The sequence below is a fragment of the Piliocolobus tephrosceles genome, chromosome 14 (genome assembly GCF_002776525.5).
Source record: "Piliocolobus tephrosceles isolate RC106 chromosome 14, ASM277652v3, whole genome shotgun sequence".
In the NCBI taxonomy this organism is placed as follows: Eukaryota; Metazoa; Chordata; class Mammalia; order Primates; family Cercopithecidae; genus Piliocolobus; species Piliocolobus tephrosceles.
In genome coordinates this window covers 39094290-39116791 of record NC_045447.1, presented here as the reverse complement: position 1 = coordinate 39116791, position 22502 = coordinate 39094290, and the positions used below count along the sequence as shown (strand labels likewise).

Sequence of the window (22502 nt, the reverse complement as noted above, 5' to 3'; positions counted from 1 at the left end):
TCCTTGTCCTCAATGGCTTCACAGTCCAGAGAAGACAATGATAGTGGCAGGGCTAGAGCCTAAGCCCAGTATGCATGAATGCTAAATAATACTTCCTCAAATCAACTCCCTTTTTAACAGCCACTTTATCATCTTAGAGAATAGTGAACACGTACTCGTTGAGGCCTTTTTCATAATAACTACTCCTAAGCCAGCTCTCTGCAACCTCACCCCTGAATTGTATCTTTTGTTGATTATTTTTTCAAACCCAGTTACAGGATTACCATATTATTCCAGTTGATTCCATGTGCTGCTTTTGGTCCTGTGTATCTTGTTGAATGTTTGTGAATTTCCATGCTGACCCTCACAGATCTGGTCCATCATCTAACCTGAAGACCATAACTCTAACTTCATTCAGCTTACTGGCTAAAAGCAATGAGGATAACAGAACTAAGGCCCAACCTCTAGAAAGCTCCATCCTACTTTCTTATTCACAATCTGGTACAATACACTAAAATATACCCCTTATCACCTTATTAACATTTATTATTTTCAATAAAACTATGGAAACTATGGATAAATCATGCATCACTAGGAATTACAAGCTGGTTTTTAAAAATAATCATTAAATATCCATTATAAATATTTTATTTTAAAAGAATTGGAAGATGATACATATATTACATACTACATATAATGGCACATGTCAGCCTTTTAAGCTTAAAAATAATCTTTTCCCAAACTGGGATTGATTTACACCCAAGTATAAAATGACCCTTGGCCTATAGCACCAACCCGGGCCCAGAGGAAAAGCCAATTTTGAGCCTGTCTGTCCTCTGGCATTGGGCTTCCTGATATGACACTGAGGGTCCTCTCCCTCTGGTTTTATTCCCTGGCAGTATTGAGGCCTGGCACAGGGACCCATCTTACTGTATGCTGCAGGCCTGGGAAATCAGGGAATCTAGAGGGGGTAAGGTCCTCTAACCATTTTACAATGGAAAGAAAAGTTAAATATGTTCCTTATTCTGTGTTTTTAATTTACACAACTCTAACAAGACTCTACAAGACAGAAGGAGGTTAAAATTACCGAAATACAATTTCTCTGCTGGTTCTTCTCTTTGGAAATTGAAGTCTCATAATAGGAGTAGCCTTAAAACTAATCTAGTTCTGACTGGTAACCTGTTTCACTGTCACCTCCCTTTCCCAGATTTAGGTATAATTCATTCAGAGTTTTAAATGTCACCCATATGCCACATTTTTAGACAAACACAGAAGCTTAATAATACTTTTCATTTTCTTTTTCTTGGTTCATAAGGACAATTCCTGCCAAATGTTCTGTCTTATGACTCTCCTCCGCTTCAAAGTATGTTTAAGTTACACATTAAGAATCCAAAAAAATACCACTATGGAATTTTCATAAGCAATATCCAACCAATCAGTAAAACACAGTACACAGTGTGAAAATTTTAATTTATTCCCCTCCCAAGTATCCAGAATGTATATCTCTTTAGCTTTGAGAAATGAGATACTGAAAATACCAACAGAATTGATCATATGAAAGAAAGAAAAGCACATACGACACAGGAAACATCCCTAAGTCCTCCCTACCGTAGTAGTGCAAGTTAATGGTAAGTTTCTGGCAATGTCACCTTTCTTTACATGACAGATTTAAAGTGGAGATAGGCCTCTGATTTTTATTTTTAAATCCTAGCAGGTTTTTTTTTTTTTTTTTTTTTTGAGGCTATATTAAATGACAATGCATTTTGAGTCGGGGAGAAAAAAATTAAAAACCCAAAACTTCTTTCAGTTTATTCAAAATAAAAATACACATAGAATTATGAAAATATAGGTTTACTATTTCCACCATGTAGGTTGATGCTGCTGTTGAAAGGCTTACAAACTGTTTTTCAAGTTTTTAAAGCTCATCTCGATCCCTCAATAGAGTATACCTATATTCACTGGGTGCTAGTTTCTGGAAGGAGCTCTCAGGTGGACTGCTTGCTACATCTTGGGCTTGCTACAAAAGAAAGAATAAAACATTTTTATACCAATATAGTTTATAGTGCTATAATATTTTAATAAGAGTATTTGATGAATGGTAGTTCCCCTATAATTATTTGCTTATTAATCAATAAAAGCAACTGTGTGCCAAAGCAAGAGATTTAAATGTGAAATCTTGCTTTCCTCGTTTCAAATGCTCTTACTCAGATTCTCCAGGGCAAGGTTGCCACAGGGCCATTAACTGTGGGTTTGTTTTACATTTGCTGAGGTGTGGTGGACGGGACCAAGATACCTGACACCTGGGTGCTTTCCTAGACTAGTCTACAGAGGCAACACAACCCTAGGTTGGCTCAAACCCTTCCTTTGTGCATGACTGCTAAGAGAATTAACAGCATCCACTATGCAGATATTATCTTAGTTATCAATTACCAGGATACCAGAAATTATTACAACTTAGTTGAAATAGAGAGGAAAGCAAACACTTCAATACTGAAAGAAATTAATTTCTGTAGTTTACTTGTGTACCAAGAGTAGACAAAAATACACAAGTGAAACAAGAGCTACTTCCAAGAATTTTAAAGAAAAGGCAGTGCAATCCATCCTCTATTTCCAAATTGTGAGCTCAAGAGCAGGCCTGATTGTTCTCATTTTAATATCCCCTGTAGTTGAAATAGGCACACAGTGCATGTATTACATACTATATGTAATGGCACATTAATTCTAACAGGAAGCAATGTGTCTGTAAACTTATCATTTGACTTTATCATGTGCCTCTTTCCCAATACATTTTAAATTTTTTCAGTGAGATATATGTTTGGATTAAGCTGAAATTATATTACTATAAAACAAACATACATTTGGTGCCCTCTGTTAGTACACAAAGATGAACAAATGTAAGTTCACTGTCTAATGAGGAAATTGAAACAAGTCAGGATAATACAATAATGGTAAATGACATCTTTTCCTAATCTGATAAAATACTATGCAGGCCTTCTTTTCTGAGGAAAATAATCACCTTTGGGTTATAGCCGACAAGTCTGCCTCCTATAGTTGCTTAATTATCAAAAATCTGACCTCATTTTTAAAGGAAAAAGCATGTTGTTGGATTCCTCTAGGGAACTCTTGCCTCTGAACCTAATCAGACTCTTAAATAAAGAAAAACTCAGTTTTTATTTTCCTTTTATAAATAGAGGTTTTATAGGCAAAATAATGGATTTAAGTTCTGAGCATATGAAATAGAGGATTTTGGTACATATCATCTTCCCTCTCGGTATCATGGTAATAGGCATGATAGAAATCATGATCTATCAAAATGCAAATTTAGGGCTGTTTAGTACAATAGGAACATAGAAATTACTTGTAACAGAAGTTACAAGGTGGAAACAGTAAAATTCTCAGGTAAAAAGAAAAAATAAAGAGAACATAAAATTTTGATAAAACAGTTGTCAAGTATTCTAAATCACAAATGGGAAAGCCGCATTAAACTGTAAAGTTTTGAGCATTATGAATAGTGTATTTGTGAAGGCTCTTAGAATGATTTAGCAGAATAACCAATCATTACTTTCTTTATAGTGTGGTCAATCTTCCAGCCACAGAGGAAGGCTTGGAATTATTGGAATCCACTGATTTCTTCACTGATTTATCTGTTTTAGATTCCTATTTCCTATTCCCATTTGAAGCCAACTGTATTTAAATCTGTTATAGCCATATTCCACAGAGGTCATATTCAGAACACTTTTATATAATCAAGAAACTACGTTATAATATTCTTTCAACTTTTCTGAAGACCTAAAACTAAAAATTAATTTAAAAGGATAATTTCTACTCAGAATTTCTCTACACAAATATTCAGAAGCTGAAGCTCAAGCCGATGCAAGAACTTCAGACTCTGAAGCTAACTGAAAAACAAAAAAAAGAATTCCCATTGAAAAACAGGAGTCCTACCTCTCCTGGGGCTATATCGGTTGGGTCAGGTCCATGATGGAATTCTCTGTGCAGTTTTCCAGAATGTAAGTCAAATACAAATTGCTTGAGTTTTCCAGGAATTCTAAAACCATAGTCAAATAAAATTTAAACTGTTAAAATGGACTTACCTCTATTTTGCCAACTTCACAGTATTAAAAAAATTCTGCTAACCTACAACCCCACCCTCCTAGCACAACTATTGCAGGCCAGGTATGTGTCAAACATTTTTACACAATTGTAAGCATAGTATCCAGATACTCAGTTTTGTATTCTAATTCCTGTACTTGTTTCATAGAAAATTTTCCATGCTTATCATTAAGGCACATTATAATCTACCAAGACGCTGTCCCCCAAATTCTTAACCATTTTAAATTAATGGGCACTTTACATATTTTCCTAAATTACATATATGTAACTAAAAAAAACCTTTGTTCTGCAACATCACACTAAAAATAACAGGGCTCAAAGGAAAAATAGGGTCTAACCACTTAAAACTATACAGCTTTGTAACCAAAGCACTACTATGAAGCTGTAATAAAAATATTAGCATCCTCCAATGTCCACCACCATTTAAACCTAGTGTCAACCAGGTGATCCTCTGCAGCCTTAACATAAAGCTTGTGAGCCCAGTTTTGAGGTTCAGGTCCTTGAGGGCATTGACTAGACAGTAAAAACCAATTTCATCAAATTAACCTGAACCAGGGCATAGCATTTTTATGATTTTTTTCCTAAAAACAGGGGGAAATGTCTTCATAACTTCTTTAAACCATACATGCAACTTAATTGGATAACTTAACATTATGAAAAGCAAAGCACTTCTCAAGATCATTAAACTAGCTTTTATTTACACTAAGAAAGGCACTTCCTCAGGATTTTCAGCTGTTTTGTTTTGGAGGTCTTCATATACCCCTATGGCATTCTCTTTATGAAAAAGCTTATTCTCGGTGGCTCATGCCTGTAATCCCAGCACTTTGGGAGGCCGAGGTGGGCGGATCACGAGGTCAGGAGATCGAGACCATCCTGGCGAACATGGTGAAACCCCCGTCTCTCCTAAAAATACAAAAAAATTAGCCGGGCGTGGTGGCGGGTGCCTGTAGTCCCAGCTACTTGGGAGGCTGAGGCAGGAGAATGGCGGGAACCCGGGAGGTGGAGCTTGCAGTGAGCCGAGAACGGGCCACTGCACTCCAGCCTGGGCAACAGAACGAGACTCCGTCTCAAAAAAAAAAAAAAAAAAAAAAAGAAAAAGCTTATTCTGATGGCTTCAGAACATTCTGAGAATAATGATATATGAACCGACACAACTTCACTTTCTATGGACATTATTCTCTTAATTACCAATCATGTATGAGCAAATCTGCAGCACAGAAACAATGCACTGTAGCAGATAACACCATATTGAGCTAAGCAAATTTATATATCAGGCTTTCTTCTTTGTAATATTTCCTTGAGTTATATACAATAAAGTAGGATTACTGGGTTAACAAATAAGAGCTTTTGACCAAGTGTAAGCAAATTATACCTATAAAACATCAGTTGGTTTTTACTGTTTGTTCTTTAAAGTCTTGCCAGCATGTCTAACTTTTTAAAATTAAAATTGGTTTTGCTAATTTGATAAGTAAAAGATACCTGCATTTTAATTTACACTTCCTCACAAATTAAGCATTTTTTCATTGCTTCTCTGAATTTACATTTCTGCTCATATGAATTGTCTGCCTTCTAACTGAGATCTTGGTGCTTTAAAAAAATTAATTATATATTTTAAATAGAAACACTTTTTCATTCTGTTACAAGAAGTAAAATGCAGGTCCACATACACTTTAATTCCTTGGGTAGAACTGACTGACTTTTAAAATCATTATTTTTTTGGTAGTAAACAATAGCTGGCTTGTAGTTAATATTACCAGTTTCTTTTTCTTTTTATCCTCTCCTGAGGTCCTGGAAGTGCTGTTTCTTCCCTTCAATAACTCCCACTGAGCTGTACCAACCAATAACTTCATTGTATACCCATTTTGGCTCCCCACTAGCTCCAATGCAACAGAGACCAGCAGGTGCCAAATGCACAGTTTACAAATACAAATGACTGTCAGGTAGCTGTATTGACAGAATGCCTCTGAAAGGTTCTCTGGTGCTGAAGTAATTGCACATGTACCAGAGATAAACATTGAGAAGAGATCAATTTAAATTTAATCTGACATCATCTACTGTCACCCACAGCAAGTGCTAAAATATATCCATTCAATCCATAGCATTGCAAATGGTCTATAATGTTTAAGATAAAGCCTCTGCTAGTTTGTTTTATGAGGTCCAAAGATTATCAAAACTAATACAGTGTGAACTGCTTCTGCTAGTCAAGAAATAATTTATGATTAAATCTTAAATGTGACAAATTCATTGAAAACACTCAAAACACATTTTTCCAAGTTGATTTTTTTCCCTTGTCAACAGATGAAAGAAAAAATTGTGTGCAAAATGAAAAGACAAGAGATAGGATGAACCTGAATTGATGCAGTAGAAAAACAGATTATAAAGGATTTATCTAGCTTGTGGCCAGAAACTATCCATCATTATCAAGAAGTAACATTCAGCGAATCAACAATAAATTGTCAAGAAAACAGACAACATGCTAATCTCCTAAACAGGAAAATAAATGGGCCCTTGCCATAATAAATAAAATTATATACATCACGCTTTAGGGCAAAATTGTTATAATTAGAACACCTAAGTGTTTCCCATCCTCCAGTTACTTTTTTGTTTATTTACAATTCTTTATTTTTAGGTGAGATAAAATTCTGACATAGTGAAATGCACAAATGTTAAGTGTATGAACAAACTAACAAATGAATATAAGGTAATATGTATTTTTATTATTTCTTAAAATTTAGATACAGCAGAATTCATTTTTTTAGGCTTAACTTTTGAGTTTTAACATGTGCATAGCATTTTGCTACCAGCTCCACAAACCAGGTACAGAACAATTCCAACACCCTTTTTAAGTCAGACTCTCCCCTTTCCCACAACCCCTGGCAACTGTTGCCCTTCTATGATTGTCATTTGTACAAAATCATACAACATGTAATTATAAGAATGGCTTTTTTTCACTTAGCATATTGTATTTGAGATTCATTCATCCATTTTTGTATATATAAAAAGATACGTTCCTGTATCCACTGTGGAATACTATGTCCCATTGAGTAGATACACAATTAGTTTATCCATTCTTCTATTCAAGGACATTCAAGTTCTTTCCAGATTTTGGTGATTATGCACAATACTGCTACAAACATTTGTGCACAAGTGTTTGTGAACTTTGTCTAGAACAAATACCAGGTTATATGGTAGGTATATATCTAACTTTTAAAGAAACTGCAAACTGTTTTCTAGAGTGGCTGTATCATGTTGTAATCTACCAGCAATGTATGAAACTTCTAGTTGTTCCACATCCTCATGAACACCTTGTATTATCAGTATTTTAATTTAGGCATTCTAAAATATACATACTGACTAATGATGCTGAGCACCTTCCACATGCGTTTATCTGCTATCCCTATATCTTCTTTACATTCTATCAGTATCTTTCACAGAATGTTTTTTATTTGATGAAGACCAATTTATACATGATTTCCTTTTATGGATCCTGCTTTTGATACTCTAAGAACTCTCTGTGAAACCGCAGGTCATAAAGAGTTTCTCCCATGTTTGTTTCTAAGAGTTTTCTAGTTTTATCTTACATATAGGTGCATGATAAATTCTAAGTTAATTTTTCATAGAAGGAAATCCTTTTTTGGTATGAGGACATTCAGTTGGTCTAGCACCATCTGTTGAAAAGACTATCCTTTCTCCACTGAATTGCCTTAGCACCTTTAAAAAAATCTATTACTGAGATTACCCTTCCAAGATGGCCGAATAGGAACAGCTCCGCTCTGCAGCTCCCAGCGTGATCAACGCAGAAGACGGGTGATTTCTGCATTTCCAATTGAAGTACCTGGTTCATCTCATTGGGAATGGTTGGACAGTGGGTGGTGCAGCCCACAGAGGGTGAGCTGAAGCAGGGCGCGGTATCGCCTCACCCAGGAAGCACAAGAGGTTGGGGGATTTCCCTTTCCTAGCCAAGGGAAGCTGTGACAGACGGTACCAGAAAAATGGGACATTTCCGCCCAAATACTGCACTTTTCCAACAATCTTAGCAAACAGCATACCAGGAGATTATATCCCACACCTGCCTCAGCAGCTCCCATGCCCATGCAACCTTATGCTAGCTAGCGCAGCAGTCCAAGATCGAACTGCAAGGTGGCAGCCAGAAGGTGGAGGGGCACCTGCTATTGCTGAGGCTTGACTAGGTAAACAAAGTGGCCAGGAAGCTCGAACTGCAGCTCAACAAGGCCTCCTTGCCTCTGTATACTCCACCTCTGGGGGCAGGGCATAGCTGAACAAAAGCCAGCAGAAACTTCTGCAGACCTAAATGTCCCTATCTGACAGCTCTGAAGAGAGCAGTGGTTCTCCCAGCACAGTGTTTGAGCTCTGTGAAGGGACAGAATGCCTCCTCAAGTGGGTCCCTGATCCCCGTGTAGCCTAACTGGGAGACACCTCCCAGTAGGGGCCAACTGACACCTCATACAGCTGGGCGCCCCTCTGAGATGAAGCTTCCAAGGAAAGGATCAGGCAGCAATATTTGCTGTTCTGCAATATTTGCTGTTGTGATACCTAGGCAAACAGGGTCTGGAGTGGACCTCCAGCAAACTCCAACAGACCTGCAGTTGAGGGACCTGACTGTTGGAAGGAAAACTAACAAACAGAAAGGAATAGCATCAAAATCAACGAGAAGGACGTTCACACAAAAACCCCATCTGTAGGTCACCATCATCAAAGACCAAAGGTAGATAAAACCACAAAGATGGGGAGAAACAGAGCAAAAAAGCTGAAATTTCTAAAAACCAGAGCACCTCTTCTCCTCCCAAGGATCGCAGCTCCTCGCCAGCAATGGAACAAAGCTGGACGGAGAATAAGTTTGATGAGTTGACAGAAGTAGACTTCAGAAGGTAGGTAATAACAAACTTCTCCAAGTTAAAGGAGGATGTGCGAATCCATCGCAAGGAAGCCAAAAACCTTGAAAAAAGATGAATGGCTAACTAGAATAAACAGTGTAGAGAAGATCTTAAATGACCTGATGGAGCTGAAAACCATGACACAAGAACTACGTGATGCATGCACAAGCTTCAGTAGCTGATTTGATCAACTGGAAGAAAGAGTATCAGTGATTGAAGATAAAATTAATGAAATGAAGCGAGAAGTTTAGAGAAAAAAGAGTAAAAAGAAATGAACAAAGCCTCCGAGAAATATGGGACTATGTGGAAAGACCAAATGTACATTTGATTGGTGTACCTGAAACTGATGGGGAGAATGGAACCAGGCTGGAAAACACTCTTCAGGATATTATCCAGGAGAACCTCCCCAACCTAGCAAGGCAGGCCAACATTCAAATTCAGAAAATACAGAGACCACCACAAAGATCTCCTCGAGAAGAGCAACCGCAAGACACATAATTGTCAGATTCACCAAGGTTGAAATGAAGGAAAAAATGTTAAGTGCAGCCAGAGAGAAAGATTGCATTACCCACAAAGGGAAGCCCATCAGACTAACAGTGGATCTCTTAGCAGAAACTCTACAAGCCAGAAGAGAGTGGGGGCCAATATTCAACATTCTCAAAGAAAAGAATTTTCAACCCAGAATTTCATATCCAGCCAAACTAAGCTTCGTAAGTGAAGGAGAAATAAAATCCTTTACACATAAGCAAATGCTGAGAGATTTTGTCACCACCAGGCCTGAAGGAAGCACTAAACATGGAAAGGAACAACCAGTACCAGCCACTGCAAAAACATGCCAAATTGTAAAGACCACTGATGCTAGGAAGAAACTGCATCAATTAACGGGCAAAATAACCAGCTAACTTCATAATGACAGGATCAAATTCACACATAACCATATTAACCTTAAATGTAAATGGGCTAAATGCCCCAATTAAAAGACACAGACTGGCAAATTGGATAATGAGTCAAGATGTGCTGTATTCAGAGACCCATTTCATGTGCAGAACACACACAGGCTCAAAATAAAGGGATGGAGGAAGATCTACCAAGCAAATGGAAAGCAAAAAAAAAAAAAAAAAAGCAAGGGATGCAATCCTAGTCTCTGATAAAATAGACTTTAAACCAACAAATATCAAAAGAGACAAGGCCATCACATAATGGTAAAGGGATCAATTCAACAAGAAGAGCTAACTAAATATATATGCACCCAATACAGGAGCACCCAGATTCATAAAGCAACTCCTTAGAGACCCACAAAGAGACTTAGACTCCCACACAATAATAATGGGAGACTTCAACATCCCACTGTCAATATTAGACAGATCAACGAGACAGAAGGTTAATACGGATATCCAGGACTTGAACTCAGCTTCACACCAAGCAGACCTAATAGACATCTACACAACTCTCCACCCCAAATCAACAGAATATACATTCCTCTCAGCACCACATCACATTTATTCCAAAACTGACCACATAGTTAGAAGTAAAGCACTCCTCAGCAAACGTAAAAGAACAGAAATCACAACGAGCTGTCTCTCAGACCACAGTGCAATTAAATTAAAACTCAGGATTAAGAAACTCACTCAAACCACACAACTACATGGAAACTGAACAACCTGCTTCTGAATGACTACTGGGTACATAACAAAATGAAGGCAGAAATAAAGATGTTCTTTGAAACCAATAAGAACAAAGATACAACATACCAGAATCTCTGGGACACATTTAAAGCAGTGTGTAGAGGGAAATTGATAGCACTAAATGCCCACAAGAGAAAGCAGAAAAGATCTAAAACTGACACCCTAACATCACAATTAAAAGAACTAGAGAAGCAAGAGCAAACTAATTCAAAAGCTAGCAGAAGGCAAGAAATAACTAAGATCAGAGCAGAACTGAAGGAGATAGAGACACAAAAAACCCTTCAAAAAATCATCCAGGAGCTGTTTTTTTGAAAAGATCAACAAAACTGAGAGACCGATAGCAAGACTAATAAAGAAGAAAAGACAGAAGAATCAAATAGACGCAATAAAAAATGATAAAGGGGATATCACCGATCCCACAGAAATACAAACTACCATCAGAGAATACTATAAACACTTCTATGCAAATAAACTAGAAAATCTAGAGGAAATGGATAAATTCCTGGACAAAAACACCCTCCCAAGACAAAACTAGGAAGATGCTGAATCCCTGAACAGACCAATAGCAAGCTCTGAAATTGAGGCAATAATTAACGGCCTACCAACGAAAAAAAGTCCAGGACCAGATGGATTCACAGCTGAATTCTACCAGAGGTACAAAGAGGAGCTGGTACCATTCCTTCTGAAACTACTCCATAGAAAAAGAGGTAATCCTCCCTAACTCATTTTATGAGGTCAGCATCATCCTGATACCAAAGCTTGGGCAGAGACACAACAAAAACAGAGAATTTTAGACCAATATCCCTGATGAACATGGATGCAAAAATCCTCAATAAAATACTGGCAAACCAAATCTAGCAGCATATCAAAAAGCTTATCCACCAAGATCAAGCTAGCTTCATCCCTGGGATGCAAGTCTGGTTCAACATATGCTAATCAATAAATGTAATCCATTACATAAACAGAACCGATGACAAAAACCACATGATTATCTCAATACATGCAGGAAAGGCCTTCGACAAAATTCAGCCCTTCATGCTAAAAACGCTCAATAAACTAGGTATTGCTGGAACGTATCTCAAAATAATAAGAGCTATTTGTGACAAACCCACAGCCAATATCATACTGAATGGGCAAAAACTGGAAGCAGTCCCTTTGAAAACCAGCACAAGACAGGGAGGTCCTCTCTCACCACTCCTATTCAACATAATGTGGAAATCTGGCCAGGGCAATCAGGCAAGAGAAGGAAATAAAGGGTATTCAATTAGGAAAAGAGGGAGTCAAATTGTCCCTGTTTGCAGATGACATGATTGTATATTTAGAAAATCCGTCGTCTCAGCCCCAAATCTCCTTAAGCTGATAAGCAACTTCAGCAAAGTCTCAGCTACAAAATCAATGTACAAAAATCACAAAGCACTCCTATACACCAATAACAGACAGAGAGCCAAATCATGAGTGAACTCCCGTTCACAATTGCTACAAAGAGAATAAAATACATAGGAATCCAATTTACAAGGGATGTGAAGGACCTCTTCAAGGAGAACTACAAACCACTGCTCGACGAAATAAAAGAGGACACAAACAAATGGAAAAATATTCCATGCTCATGGATAGGAAGAATCATGAAAATGGCCATACTGCCCAAGGTAATTTATAGATTCAATGCCATCTGCATCAAGCTACCAATGACCTTCTTCACAGAATTGGAAAAAACTACTTTAAACTTCACATGGAACCAAAGAAGAGCCCACATTGCCAAGACAATCCTAAGCAGAAAGAACAAAGCTGGAGGCATCACGCTACCTGACTTCAAACTATACAAGGCTACAGTAACCAAAACAGCATGGTACTGGTACCAAAACAGAAATACAGACCAATGGAACAGAACAGAGGCCTCAGAAATAACACCACACATCTACAACCATCTGTTATTTGACAAATCTGACAAAAACAAGAAATGGGGAAAGGATTCCCTATTTAATAAACGGTGCTGGAAAAACTGGCTAGCCATATGTAGAAAGCTGAAACTGGATCCCTTCCTTACATTACATACAAAAATTAATTCAAGATGGATTAAAGACTTAAATGCTAGACCTAAACCCATAAAAACCCTAGAAGAAAACCTACGCAATACCATTCAGGACATAGGCATGGGCAAGGACTTCATGGCTAAAACACCAAAAGTAATGGCAACAAAAGCCAAAATAGACAAATGGGATCTAGTTAAACTAAAGAGCTTCTGCACAGCAAAATAAACTACCATCAGAATGACCAGGCAACCTACAGAATGGGAGAACATTTTTGCAAAGTACCCATCTGACAAAGGGCTAATACTCAGAATCTACAAAGAACTTAAATTTACAAGAAAAAAATCAAACCCATTAAAAAGTGGGCAAAGGCTATGAACAGACACATCTCAAAAGAAGACATTTATGCAGCCAAAAGACACATGAAAAAATGCTCATCATCACTGATCATCAGAGAAATGCAAATCAAAACCACAATGAGATGCCATCTCACACCAGTTAGAATGGCGATCATTAAAAAATCAGGAAACAACAGGTGCTGGAGAGGATGTGGAGAAATATGAACACTTTTACACTGTTGGTGAGAGTGCAAACTAGTTCAACCATTGTGGAAGACAGTTTGGCGATTCCTCAAGGATCCAGAACTAGAAATACCATTTGACCTAGCCATCCCATTACTGGGTATATACCCAAAGGATTATAAATCATGCTGCTATGAAGACACATGCACACATATGTTTACTGCGGCACTATTCACAATAGCAAAGACTTGAAACCAACCCAAATGTCCATCAATGACAGACTGAATTAAGAAAATGTGGCATATATACACCATGGAATACTATGCAGCCACAAAAAAAGACGAGTTCATGTCCTTTGTAGGGACATGGATGAAGCTGGAAACCATCATTCTGAGCAAACTATCCCAAGGACAGAAAACCAAACACCATGTGTTCTCACTCATAGGTGGGAATCGAACAATGAGAGCACTTGGACACAAGACAGGGAACATCACACACCAGCACCTGGCGTGGGGTAGGGGGAGGGGGGAGGGATAGCATTAGGAGAAATACCTAATGTAAATGATGAGTTAATGGATGCAGCAAACCAACATGGCACATATATACAGATGTAACAAACCTGCACGTTGTGCACAGGTACCCTAGAACTTAAAAGTATAATTTAAAAAAATCTATTACCATATTTGTATGTCTATTTCTGGACTCCCTCTCTTCTCTTCCATGGCTCTATGTACATAAAATTTCACCAATACTGCACTGTATTAATTACCTTAGATGTATATTGTGTCTTAAAACTAGGTAATGTGAATCCTCCAACTTTGTTTCTTTTTCAAAACAGTTTTAGCTAGTCTGGCTTAAGCTTTCCATATAAATTTTAGAATCTGGTTGTCTATATCTACAATGAATCTAGCTGAGATTTTGACTGAGATCACATTAAATTTATAGGTCAAGTTGACTGTATTGAGTGTTGTAATCCATGAACACAGTATGCTTCCTCGTTTATTTTGGTTGTCTTGGATTTTCTTCAGCAGCATTTTGTAACTTTCAACATACAGATCCTGCACATATTTTGCTTGATTTATACCTAGGTAGTTTTTTTTTTCCTCCTTTTGGACCTATTATAAATGGAACTTAAAACAAAATCCTGGTTTCCAATTGTTTATTGTCTTTGTATAGAAATATAAGTGATGTTTTAAAAAGTTAACCTGTGTACTGCTCAAATCACTTATTAGTTCTAGGAGCTTTTTAATAGATTTGTTGGTAATTTCTACACAGACAATCACGTTATATACAAAGAAAGTTACTTTTTTAATGTCTTTCAGGTCTGAATGCCTTCCATTTATTTTCTAGTTCTATTGTACTTGCTAGGATTTCCAGTACAATACTAAAAGAAGTGGTGAGATTGAACATCTTTGCCTAGTTCTCTATCATACAGGAAAAGCATTTGGTCCTTTATCATTAGATATGACATTAGCTGTAGGTCCTTTATAGATGCACTTTAAAAGACTGAAGTTTCCTGTTTTAAAAATCTCCCCAATCCCCATAACCCCCAGCCTCTGGTACCAACCATTCTACTCTCTACCTCTATGAGTTCAACTTTTAATATTCTGCATATGAGTGAGATCATGCAGTATTTGTCTTTCTGTGCTTGACTTCTTATTCCACTTAACGTACTGTTCACTCCTGGTTCATTCATGTTGTTACAAATGACAGAATCTCATTCTTTTTTAAGGCTAAATAGTATCCCATTGTGTATATATAGCACCTTTTCTTTATCCATGCATCTGTAGACAGACACTTACATTGATTGCATATCTTGCCTATTGTGAACAATGCTGCAATGAACATAGGAGTGCAGATATTTCTTCAACAGACTGATTTCCTATCTTTTGGATAGATACCCAGTAGTGGGGTTGCTGGATCATAGGGTAGTTCTATTTTTTTTTTTTTTTTTTTTTTTGAGGAAACTCCATACTGTTTTCCATAATGACTATACTAATCCACATTTCCAGCAACAGTGTGAAGGGTTCCCTTTATTCACACATCCTCACCACCACTTTTGTCTCTTTTATAATAGTCATCTTCTATGCTTTGCATATGGTTGGTTTGTCTCCACCAAATCTTATTTTGAAATTTTATCCCCAACATGGAGGTGCTGGTAGGTGTGGCCTAATGAGAGGTGTTTGGGTCATGGAGGCAGATCCCTCATGAATGGCTTGGTGCCATTCTCATGGTAGCTGAGTTCTTGCTCTAGTGAGATAGGATTAGTTTTGCTGGGATTGAATCAGATCCTGTGAGAGTGGGTTGTTAAAAGCCAGGATGCCCCTCAGGTTTGGTCCCTCTTTGCATGTGCCCACTTCCACTTTGACTTTCTCTGCCACGTTTTAAGGCAGCATAAAAGCCCTCACCAGAAGCTACACAGATGCAGGTGTCATGCTTCTTGTACAGCCTGTAGAACTATAAGCTAAATAAACCACTTTTCTTTATAAATTACCCAGCCTCAGGTATTCCTTTATAGCAAGACAAAACAAAGATGCCATTATTCCTTTTTTTCCTCATTGGTTATTGGGGTACAGGTGGTATCTGGTTACATTAGTAAGTTATTTAGTGGTGACCTGTGAGATTTTGGTGCACCCATCACCCGAGCAGTATACACTACACCCTATTTGTAGTCTTTTATCCCTCACCCACCTCCCACCCTTCCCCACAACTCCCCGAAGTCCATTGTATCATTCTTAAGCCTTTGTGTCCTCATAGCATAGCTTAGCTCTCACATATCAGTGAGAACATACAATGTTTGGTTTCCATTCTTGAGTTACTTCACTTAGAATAATAGTCTCCAATCTCATTCAGGTCACTATAAATGCTGTTAATTCATTCCTTTTTATGGCTCAGCAGTATTCCATCATACATACACACACACACACACACACACACATATATACACACACACACACACCACAGTTTCTTTATCCACTTGTTGACTGATGGGCATTTGGGTTGGTTCCATGATCTTGCAATTGTGAATTGTGCTGCTATAAACATGCGTGTTATCTTTTTCATATAATGACTTCCTTTCCTCTGGGTAGATACCCAGTAGCAGGATTGCTGGATCAAATGGTAGTTCTACTTTCAGTTCTTAAAGGAATCTCCACACTGTTTTCCTTAGTGGCTGTACTAGTTTACATTCCCACCAGCAATGTGGAAGTGTTCCCTGATCACCACATCCATGCCAACATCTACTGTTTTTTTATTTTTTTTTATTATGGCCATTCTTGCAGAAATAAGGTAGTTATTGCATTGTAGTTTTGATTTGCATTTCCCTGACCATTAGTGATGTTGAGCATTTTTTCTTTAACAAAATTTTTATTTAATAAATGGTTAAAATCGCAGTGCCAAAAATATATTAACATTTAACAATTTCACTGAAAGGAAGAAATTGTAGAATGCACGGTTTCAGAAAGCTATTTTCAGTTATTTACAAATAAAGTGTCTAAAACTCAAAGACAGGCTCTATATGCTATACCTAGTTTATCCCTTCCCGAACAAAATTTCTGTTATTTGGGCAAATTCTTAAACGATGATTTAAACCGTAATGGTTACAAACCACAAATGCATCCATCCAAAGACTGTGAAACCATTTTCATCCAGTCAGTGGCAAAACTGTTGAAAGGGCAATAGTTGAAGCTGCTGAGTTTTATATAGTGTGAATTGTGGTATATATTCCTACCAGGACTAAAACACAGCACACTTTGCAGGCATGGCTGACTCACAAAGGTTGTAACAAACAACTGCTCTTTACTCGACACCACGGCTCGGAGGCCACAGAGAAGCACGAGAGACTGACAGCTCTTCTGCTTATAAACAAATGAAACCCAAAGTTCTTAGAGCACTGAAAGTGCTTCAGGACTCGCACTGATCCAATACTTTCTTCTCTATTTTACACACATTTTTCTACTGTCCAATGTAAATCATTTTCTGGTTTGGCTAAACAACAAATACTAGTTTATAACAAGAATGGTAAAATCCGTGAGAATTCTGCTTAATTTAAGACTTGACACTACTTTCTTTAGAATGGTTTCTGCATGTTTCTATGTCACCCCCTGTATTTTTAGCTTCCAGCTTCCTGGTAAGGAGTAAGTTCTCCTTTCCTGTCACACTCGGGGTCATTTACATGTTTCTGGGATGCCCTCGCTGGTCCATGGAGGCCAGGTGTGCGCAGTGACTCACTCTGCCTCTTCCTCCACTCTTCTCAGGACCAGCCCCTGAACCTTCTGCCTTGCAGTTCCTCCCGCTTCCGCCACACTCTTGTGCTCGGAAGCGAGCTCCGGATCATACAGCTTAGCTGCAAGGCCGGCTGGTTCTGGTTTGCCAGTCGCTCCTTTCTGGGCGACAGACCGTCCTCACATCTCTGAGCTCTTCCCGGTCTCTCCACAGCCTCCCCAGGAGCCCCGCTGTCCTGGCTCCCCTTCTTCCCTCTGTCTTGGCCAGGTTCTTCCCCCCATGTCTGCTCATCTTCACTCCTGCTGGAACGCCGTCAGGCTCGTGGTGAGATCTCTGCTTCCTGCTGTCATCCACATGGTGTCTTTGTGCTTCAGATTCTTTTTCTTGAGATCTCTCCACATCCCTGTGCTCTTTGTCACTGCCGCCGTGTGACCTTAACCCTTACTTCTTTCTCTGCAATTTTTTTTTTCATTTTTCTTCTTTTTCCTCTTCCCGCAAACGTTTCTTTTCTCTCTCCTCCTCCGTTCTTAATCGCTTCTCTTCTCGAATTCTCTGCTTCTCTACTTTTCTATTTTTAATATATTCCAAAAGAGGTGTGGTTCTTCTAGCAATGAGCTCTCTTGTCTTCGCCTCCATCTCCCCCAGGAGTCCCAGGGTTGACACTGGTCTTCTCTTTCTCCACACAGTAGGTTTCTAAAAACTTCTTATATTCTGCATCCCAAGTTGGCGGCAAAAAACTCGAAGTAGTTGTGCGCGGGCAGCGGGCGCAGCTGCTCCTCCAGCAGCTCCTTGGGGGAGGCCCATGGACAGGCGGCAGATGACCACCTGCGGCGAGCGCGAAGAAGTTCCCACCGCGGCAGGGCGTGGACATCGAGCTCGGGAGGCACCGCCTACAGTGCTAGAAGGCCCGGGCCCCACCCCTCCCGGCCCCCGCCCCTCCCCCTCCGCTCAGGGCCGTCCTCTCCATGTTGAGCATTTTTTCATGTTTGTTGGCCATTTGTGTGTCTTTTTGAGAATTATGTGTTCATGTCCTTAGCCCACTTTTTGATGGGATTGTTTTTTTCTTACTGATTTGAGTTCATTGTCGATTCTGGATATTAGTCCTTTGTCAGATGTACAGATTGTGAAGATTTTCTCCCACTCTGTGGGTTGTCAAAGACACCATTCTAACATCTCTGATGATTAGTGATGTTCAGCACTTTTTCATATACCTATTGGCTACTTGTATGTCTTATTTTGAGAAATGTTTATTCAGATGCCTTACCCATTTTCAATCAGGTTGTTTTCTTACTATTGTTTGAATTCTTTATATATTATTAGTATTAACCCCTCATCAGACGTATGGTTTGCAAATCCTTTTTCCCATTCTGTAGGTTGATTTTTTCACTTTGTAGATTTCTTTCACTGTGCAGAAGCTTTTTAGTTTGATGTAATCCAATTTTTCTATTTTTGTTTTTATTGCCTGTGCTTTTGGGGTCATATCCAAAATTTGTGGCCCAGACTAATGTCATGAAGCTTTCCCCTGTTTTCTTCAGTACTCTTACATAATTTCAGATCTTATGTTAATGTCTTTAATCTATTTTGAGATGATATTTGTATATGGGGTGAGATGAGGGTCTAATTTCATTCTTCTGCATGTGGACATCCAGTTTCCCCCCACTCTTCCTAGCACAATTTATTGAAGAGACTCTCTTTTCTCTCTCTTTTTGATGCTGGGAAAAGTGCACCTTTTGCACCTTTGTCAAAAATCAATTGACCATAACCAGGGTCTCTAGTTTGCTAGGATTTTGTTGAGGACTTTTGCATCTATGTTAATCAAGGATATTACCCTGTAATTTTCTTTTCTTGTAGTGTCCTAGTCTGACTTTGAATGTGTTTTAAAGTGCTCTCCCAGGCTAGTGCAGTGGCTCATGTCTCTCATCCCAGTGCTTTGGAAGGCCGTAAGTAGGAGGATCACTTGAGGCCAGGCCAGGAACTTGAAACCAGCCTGGAAAACAGCAAGAATCTGTCTCTACAAAAGCTAAAACAAATTAGCTGGGCATGATGGCACATGTCTGTAATCCCACCTACTCGGGAGGCTTGAGGTGAGATTACTTGAGCCCAGGAATTTGAGGCTGCAGTGAGTTATGATTGCACCACTGCACGCCAGCCTGAGCGATAAAGCAAGATCCCGTATCAAAAAAAAAAAAAAAGTTTCTCCCTTCTTCAATTTTTTGGTAGTCTTAGAAAGAATGCTCATCGGGTCCTGGGCTTTTCTTTGATGGGAGACTTTTCATTACTGACTCAATTTCTTATTTGTTATTGGTTGCTGTTGGTCTGTTCAGATTTTCTGTTTCATGATTCAGCCCTGGTAGATTGTATGTGTCTAGTATTTTCTTCTAGTTTATTAATTTGTTGACATATAATTATTCTAGTAGCCTCTTATTCTTTTATATTTCTGTGGTATCACTTGTAATGTCTCCTCTTTCATTTCTTATTTTTTGAGTCTTCTCTCTTTTCTTCTAGCTACAGTTTTTAAATTTTATCTTTTTAAAAAACCAACTCATAGTTTTGTTGCTCTTTTCTATTGTTTTTCTAATCTCAATTTCGTTTATTTCTTCTGATCTTTATTATTTTCTTCCTTCTACTAAATTTGAGCTTGGTTTGTTCTTTTTCTAGTTCCATGAGATACAATGTTAGGTTGTTTGAGATCTTTCTTGTTTTCTGATGTAGGTGTTTATTGCTGTAAAACTAACTTCCTAAAACTATTTTTGCTGCTTCCCATAAGTTTTGTTTGGTATGTTGTATTTCTATTTTCATTTTTCACAAGATATTTTAAAATTTCCCTTTTAATTTCTTCTTTGCTCCACTGGTTGTTCAGGAACATGTTTGATTTCCATGTATTTGTGAATTTTCCAATTTACTCCCAGTTATTGATTTCTAGCTTCTACCATTGTGGTCAGAAAAGGTATTTGATACAATTTTAATCTTCTTAAATTTGATAAGACTTGTTTGTGGCCTAACATATGATCTATCCTGAAGAATGTTCCATGGGCACTTGGAAGAATGTGTATCTTGCTTCAGTTGAATAGAATGTTCTATATAAGTCTGTTAGGTCCATTTGAGCTAAAACTGTTGAAATCCAAACTTTCCCTATTTTTCCGTCTGGATGATGTGGCCCTTGCTGAAAGCAGGGTATTGAAGTCCTCTATTATTACTGTATTATAGTCTCCTTTCAGATCTATTAATCTTTTCTTTATATATTTTGGTGTTCCAATGTTGCATGCATATATATATTAATTATTATAACCTCTTGCTGAATTGACCCCTTTATCATTATACAATGACCTTGTTTTTCAGTTTTTGACCTAAATGCTATATAATTATAGCTACCCTGCTCTCTTTTGGTTTCCATGTCCAGAATATCTTTTTACCTCCCTTCACTTTTAGTCTACCTGTGTCCCTTATAGGTGAAGTGAATCTCTTGTAGGCAGTTTATACTTGGGTATTGGTTTTTTATCCATTCAGTCACTCTATGTCTTTTGATTGGAGAATTTAAGCCATTAACATTCAAAATAATTATTGATGGGTAAAGACTTACTACTGCCAGGGCGGAGCAAGATGGCCGAATAGGAACAGCTCCAGTCTCCATCTCCCAGCACGAGCGACACAGAAGACCGGTGATTTCTGCATTTTCAACTGAGGTACTGGGGTCATCTCACTCGGGAGTGCCGGACAATCCGTGCGGGTCAGCTGCTGCAGCCTGACCAGCGAGAGCTGAAGCAGGGCGAGGCATCGCCTCACCTGGGAAGCGCGAGGGGGAAGGGAGTCCCTTTTCCTAGCCAGGGGAACTGAGACACACAACACCTGGAAAATCGGGTAACTCCCACCCCAATACTGCGCTGTAACACCGCACACCGGAGATTATATCCCACACCTGGCCGGGAGGGTCCCACGCCCACAGAGCCTCCCTCCTTGCTAACACAGCAGTCTGCGGCAATCTAACCGCAAGGCAGCAGCGAGGCTGGGGAAGGGGCGCCCGCCATCGCTGAGGCTTAAGTAGGTAAATAAAGCCGCTGGGAAGCTCGAACTGGGTGGAGCTCACAGCAGCTCAAGGAAACCTGCCTGTCTCTGTAGACTCCGCCTCTGGGGACAGGGCTCAGCTAAAGCAGCAGAGGCCTGTGCAGACGCGAACGACTCTGTCTGACAGCTTTGAAGAGAGCAGTGGATCTCCCAACATGGAGGTTGAGATCTGAGAAGGGGCAGTCTGCCTGCTTAAGTGGGTCCCTGACCCCTGAGTAGCCTAACTGGGAGACATCCCCCACTAAGGGCAGTCTGACACCCCACACCTCACAGGGTGGAGTACACCCCTGAGAGGAAGCTTCCGAGCAAGAATCAGACAGGTGCACTCGCTGTTCAGCAATATTCTATCTTCTGCAACCTCTGCTGCTGATACCCAGGCAAACAGGGTCTGGAGTGGACCTCAAGCAATCTCCAACAGACCTATAGCTGAGGGTCCTGACTGTCAGAAGGAAAACTATCAAACAGGAAGGACACCTATATCAAAACCCCATCAGTACGTCACCATCATCAAAGACCAGAGACACATAAAACCACAAAGATGGGGAAAAAGCAGGGCAGAAAAGCTGGAAATTCAAAAAATAAGAGGGCATCTCCTCCTGCAAAGGAGCACAGCCCATCACCAGCAATGGATCAAAGCTGGTCAGAGAATGATTTTGATGAGATGAGAGAAGAAGGCTTCAGTCCATCAAACCTCTCAGAACTAAAGGAGGAATTACGTACCCAGCGCAAAGAAACTAAAAATCTTGAAAAAAGAGTGGAAGAATTGACAGCTAGACTAATTAATGCAGAGAAGGTCATAAACGAAATGACAGAGATGAAAACCATGACACGAGAAATACGTGACAAATGCACAAGCTTCAGTAACCGACTCGATCAACTGGAAGAAAGAGTATCAGCGATTGAGGATCAAATGAATGAAATGAAGCGAGAAGAGAAACCAAAAGGAAAAAGAAGAAAAAGAAATGAACAAAGCCTGCAAGAAGTATGGGATTATGT

General features: G+C 39.0%; 1 protein-coding gene across 1 annotated transcript in view; it reads right to left on the bottom strand.

Annotated features, from left to right (window-relative positions):
* Positions 1 to 611: 611 nt before the first annotated feature.
* The window catches only part of ERP44 (endoplasmic reticulum protein 44), a 124263-nt gene continuing 102372 nt past the window's right edge, over positions 612 to 22502 (bottom strand). The window contains exons 11-12 of the mRNA XM_031934117.1: positions 3925 to 4027; positions 612 to 1996 (exon numbers count right to left, since the gene is read on the bottom strand). Coding sequence (XP_031789977.1) covers positions 1895 to 1996; positions 3925 to 4027 — 205 coding nt within the window. The 3' untranslated portion in view covers positions 612 to 1894. The remainder of the gene's footprint in view (positions 1997 to 3924; positions 4028 to 22502) is intronic.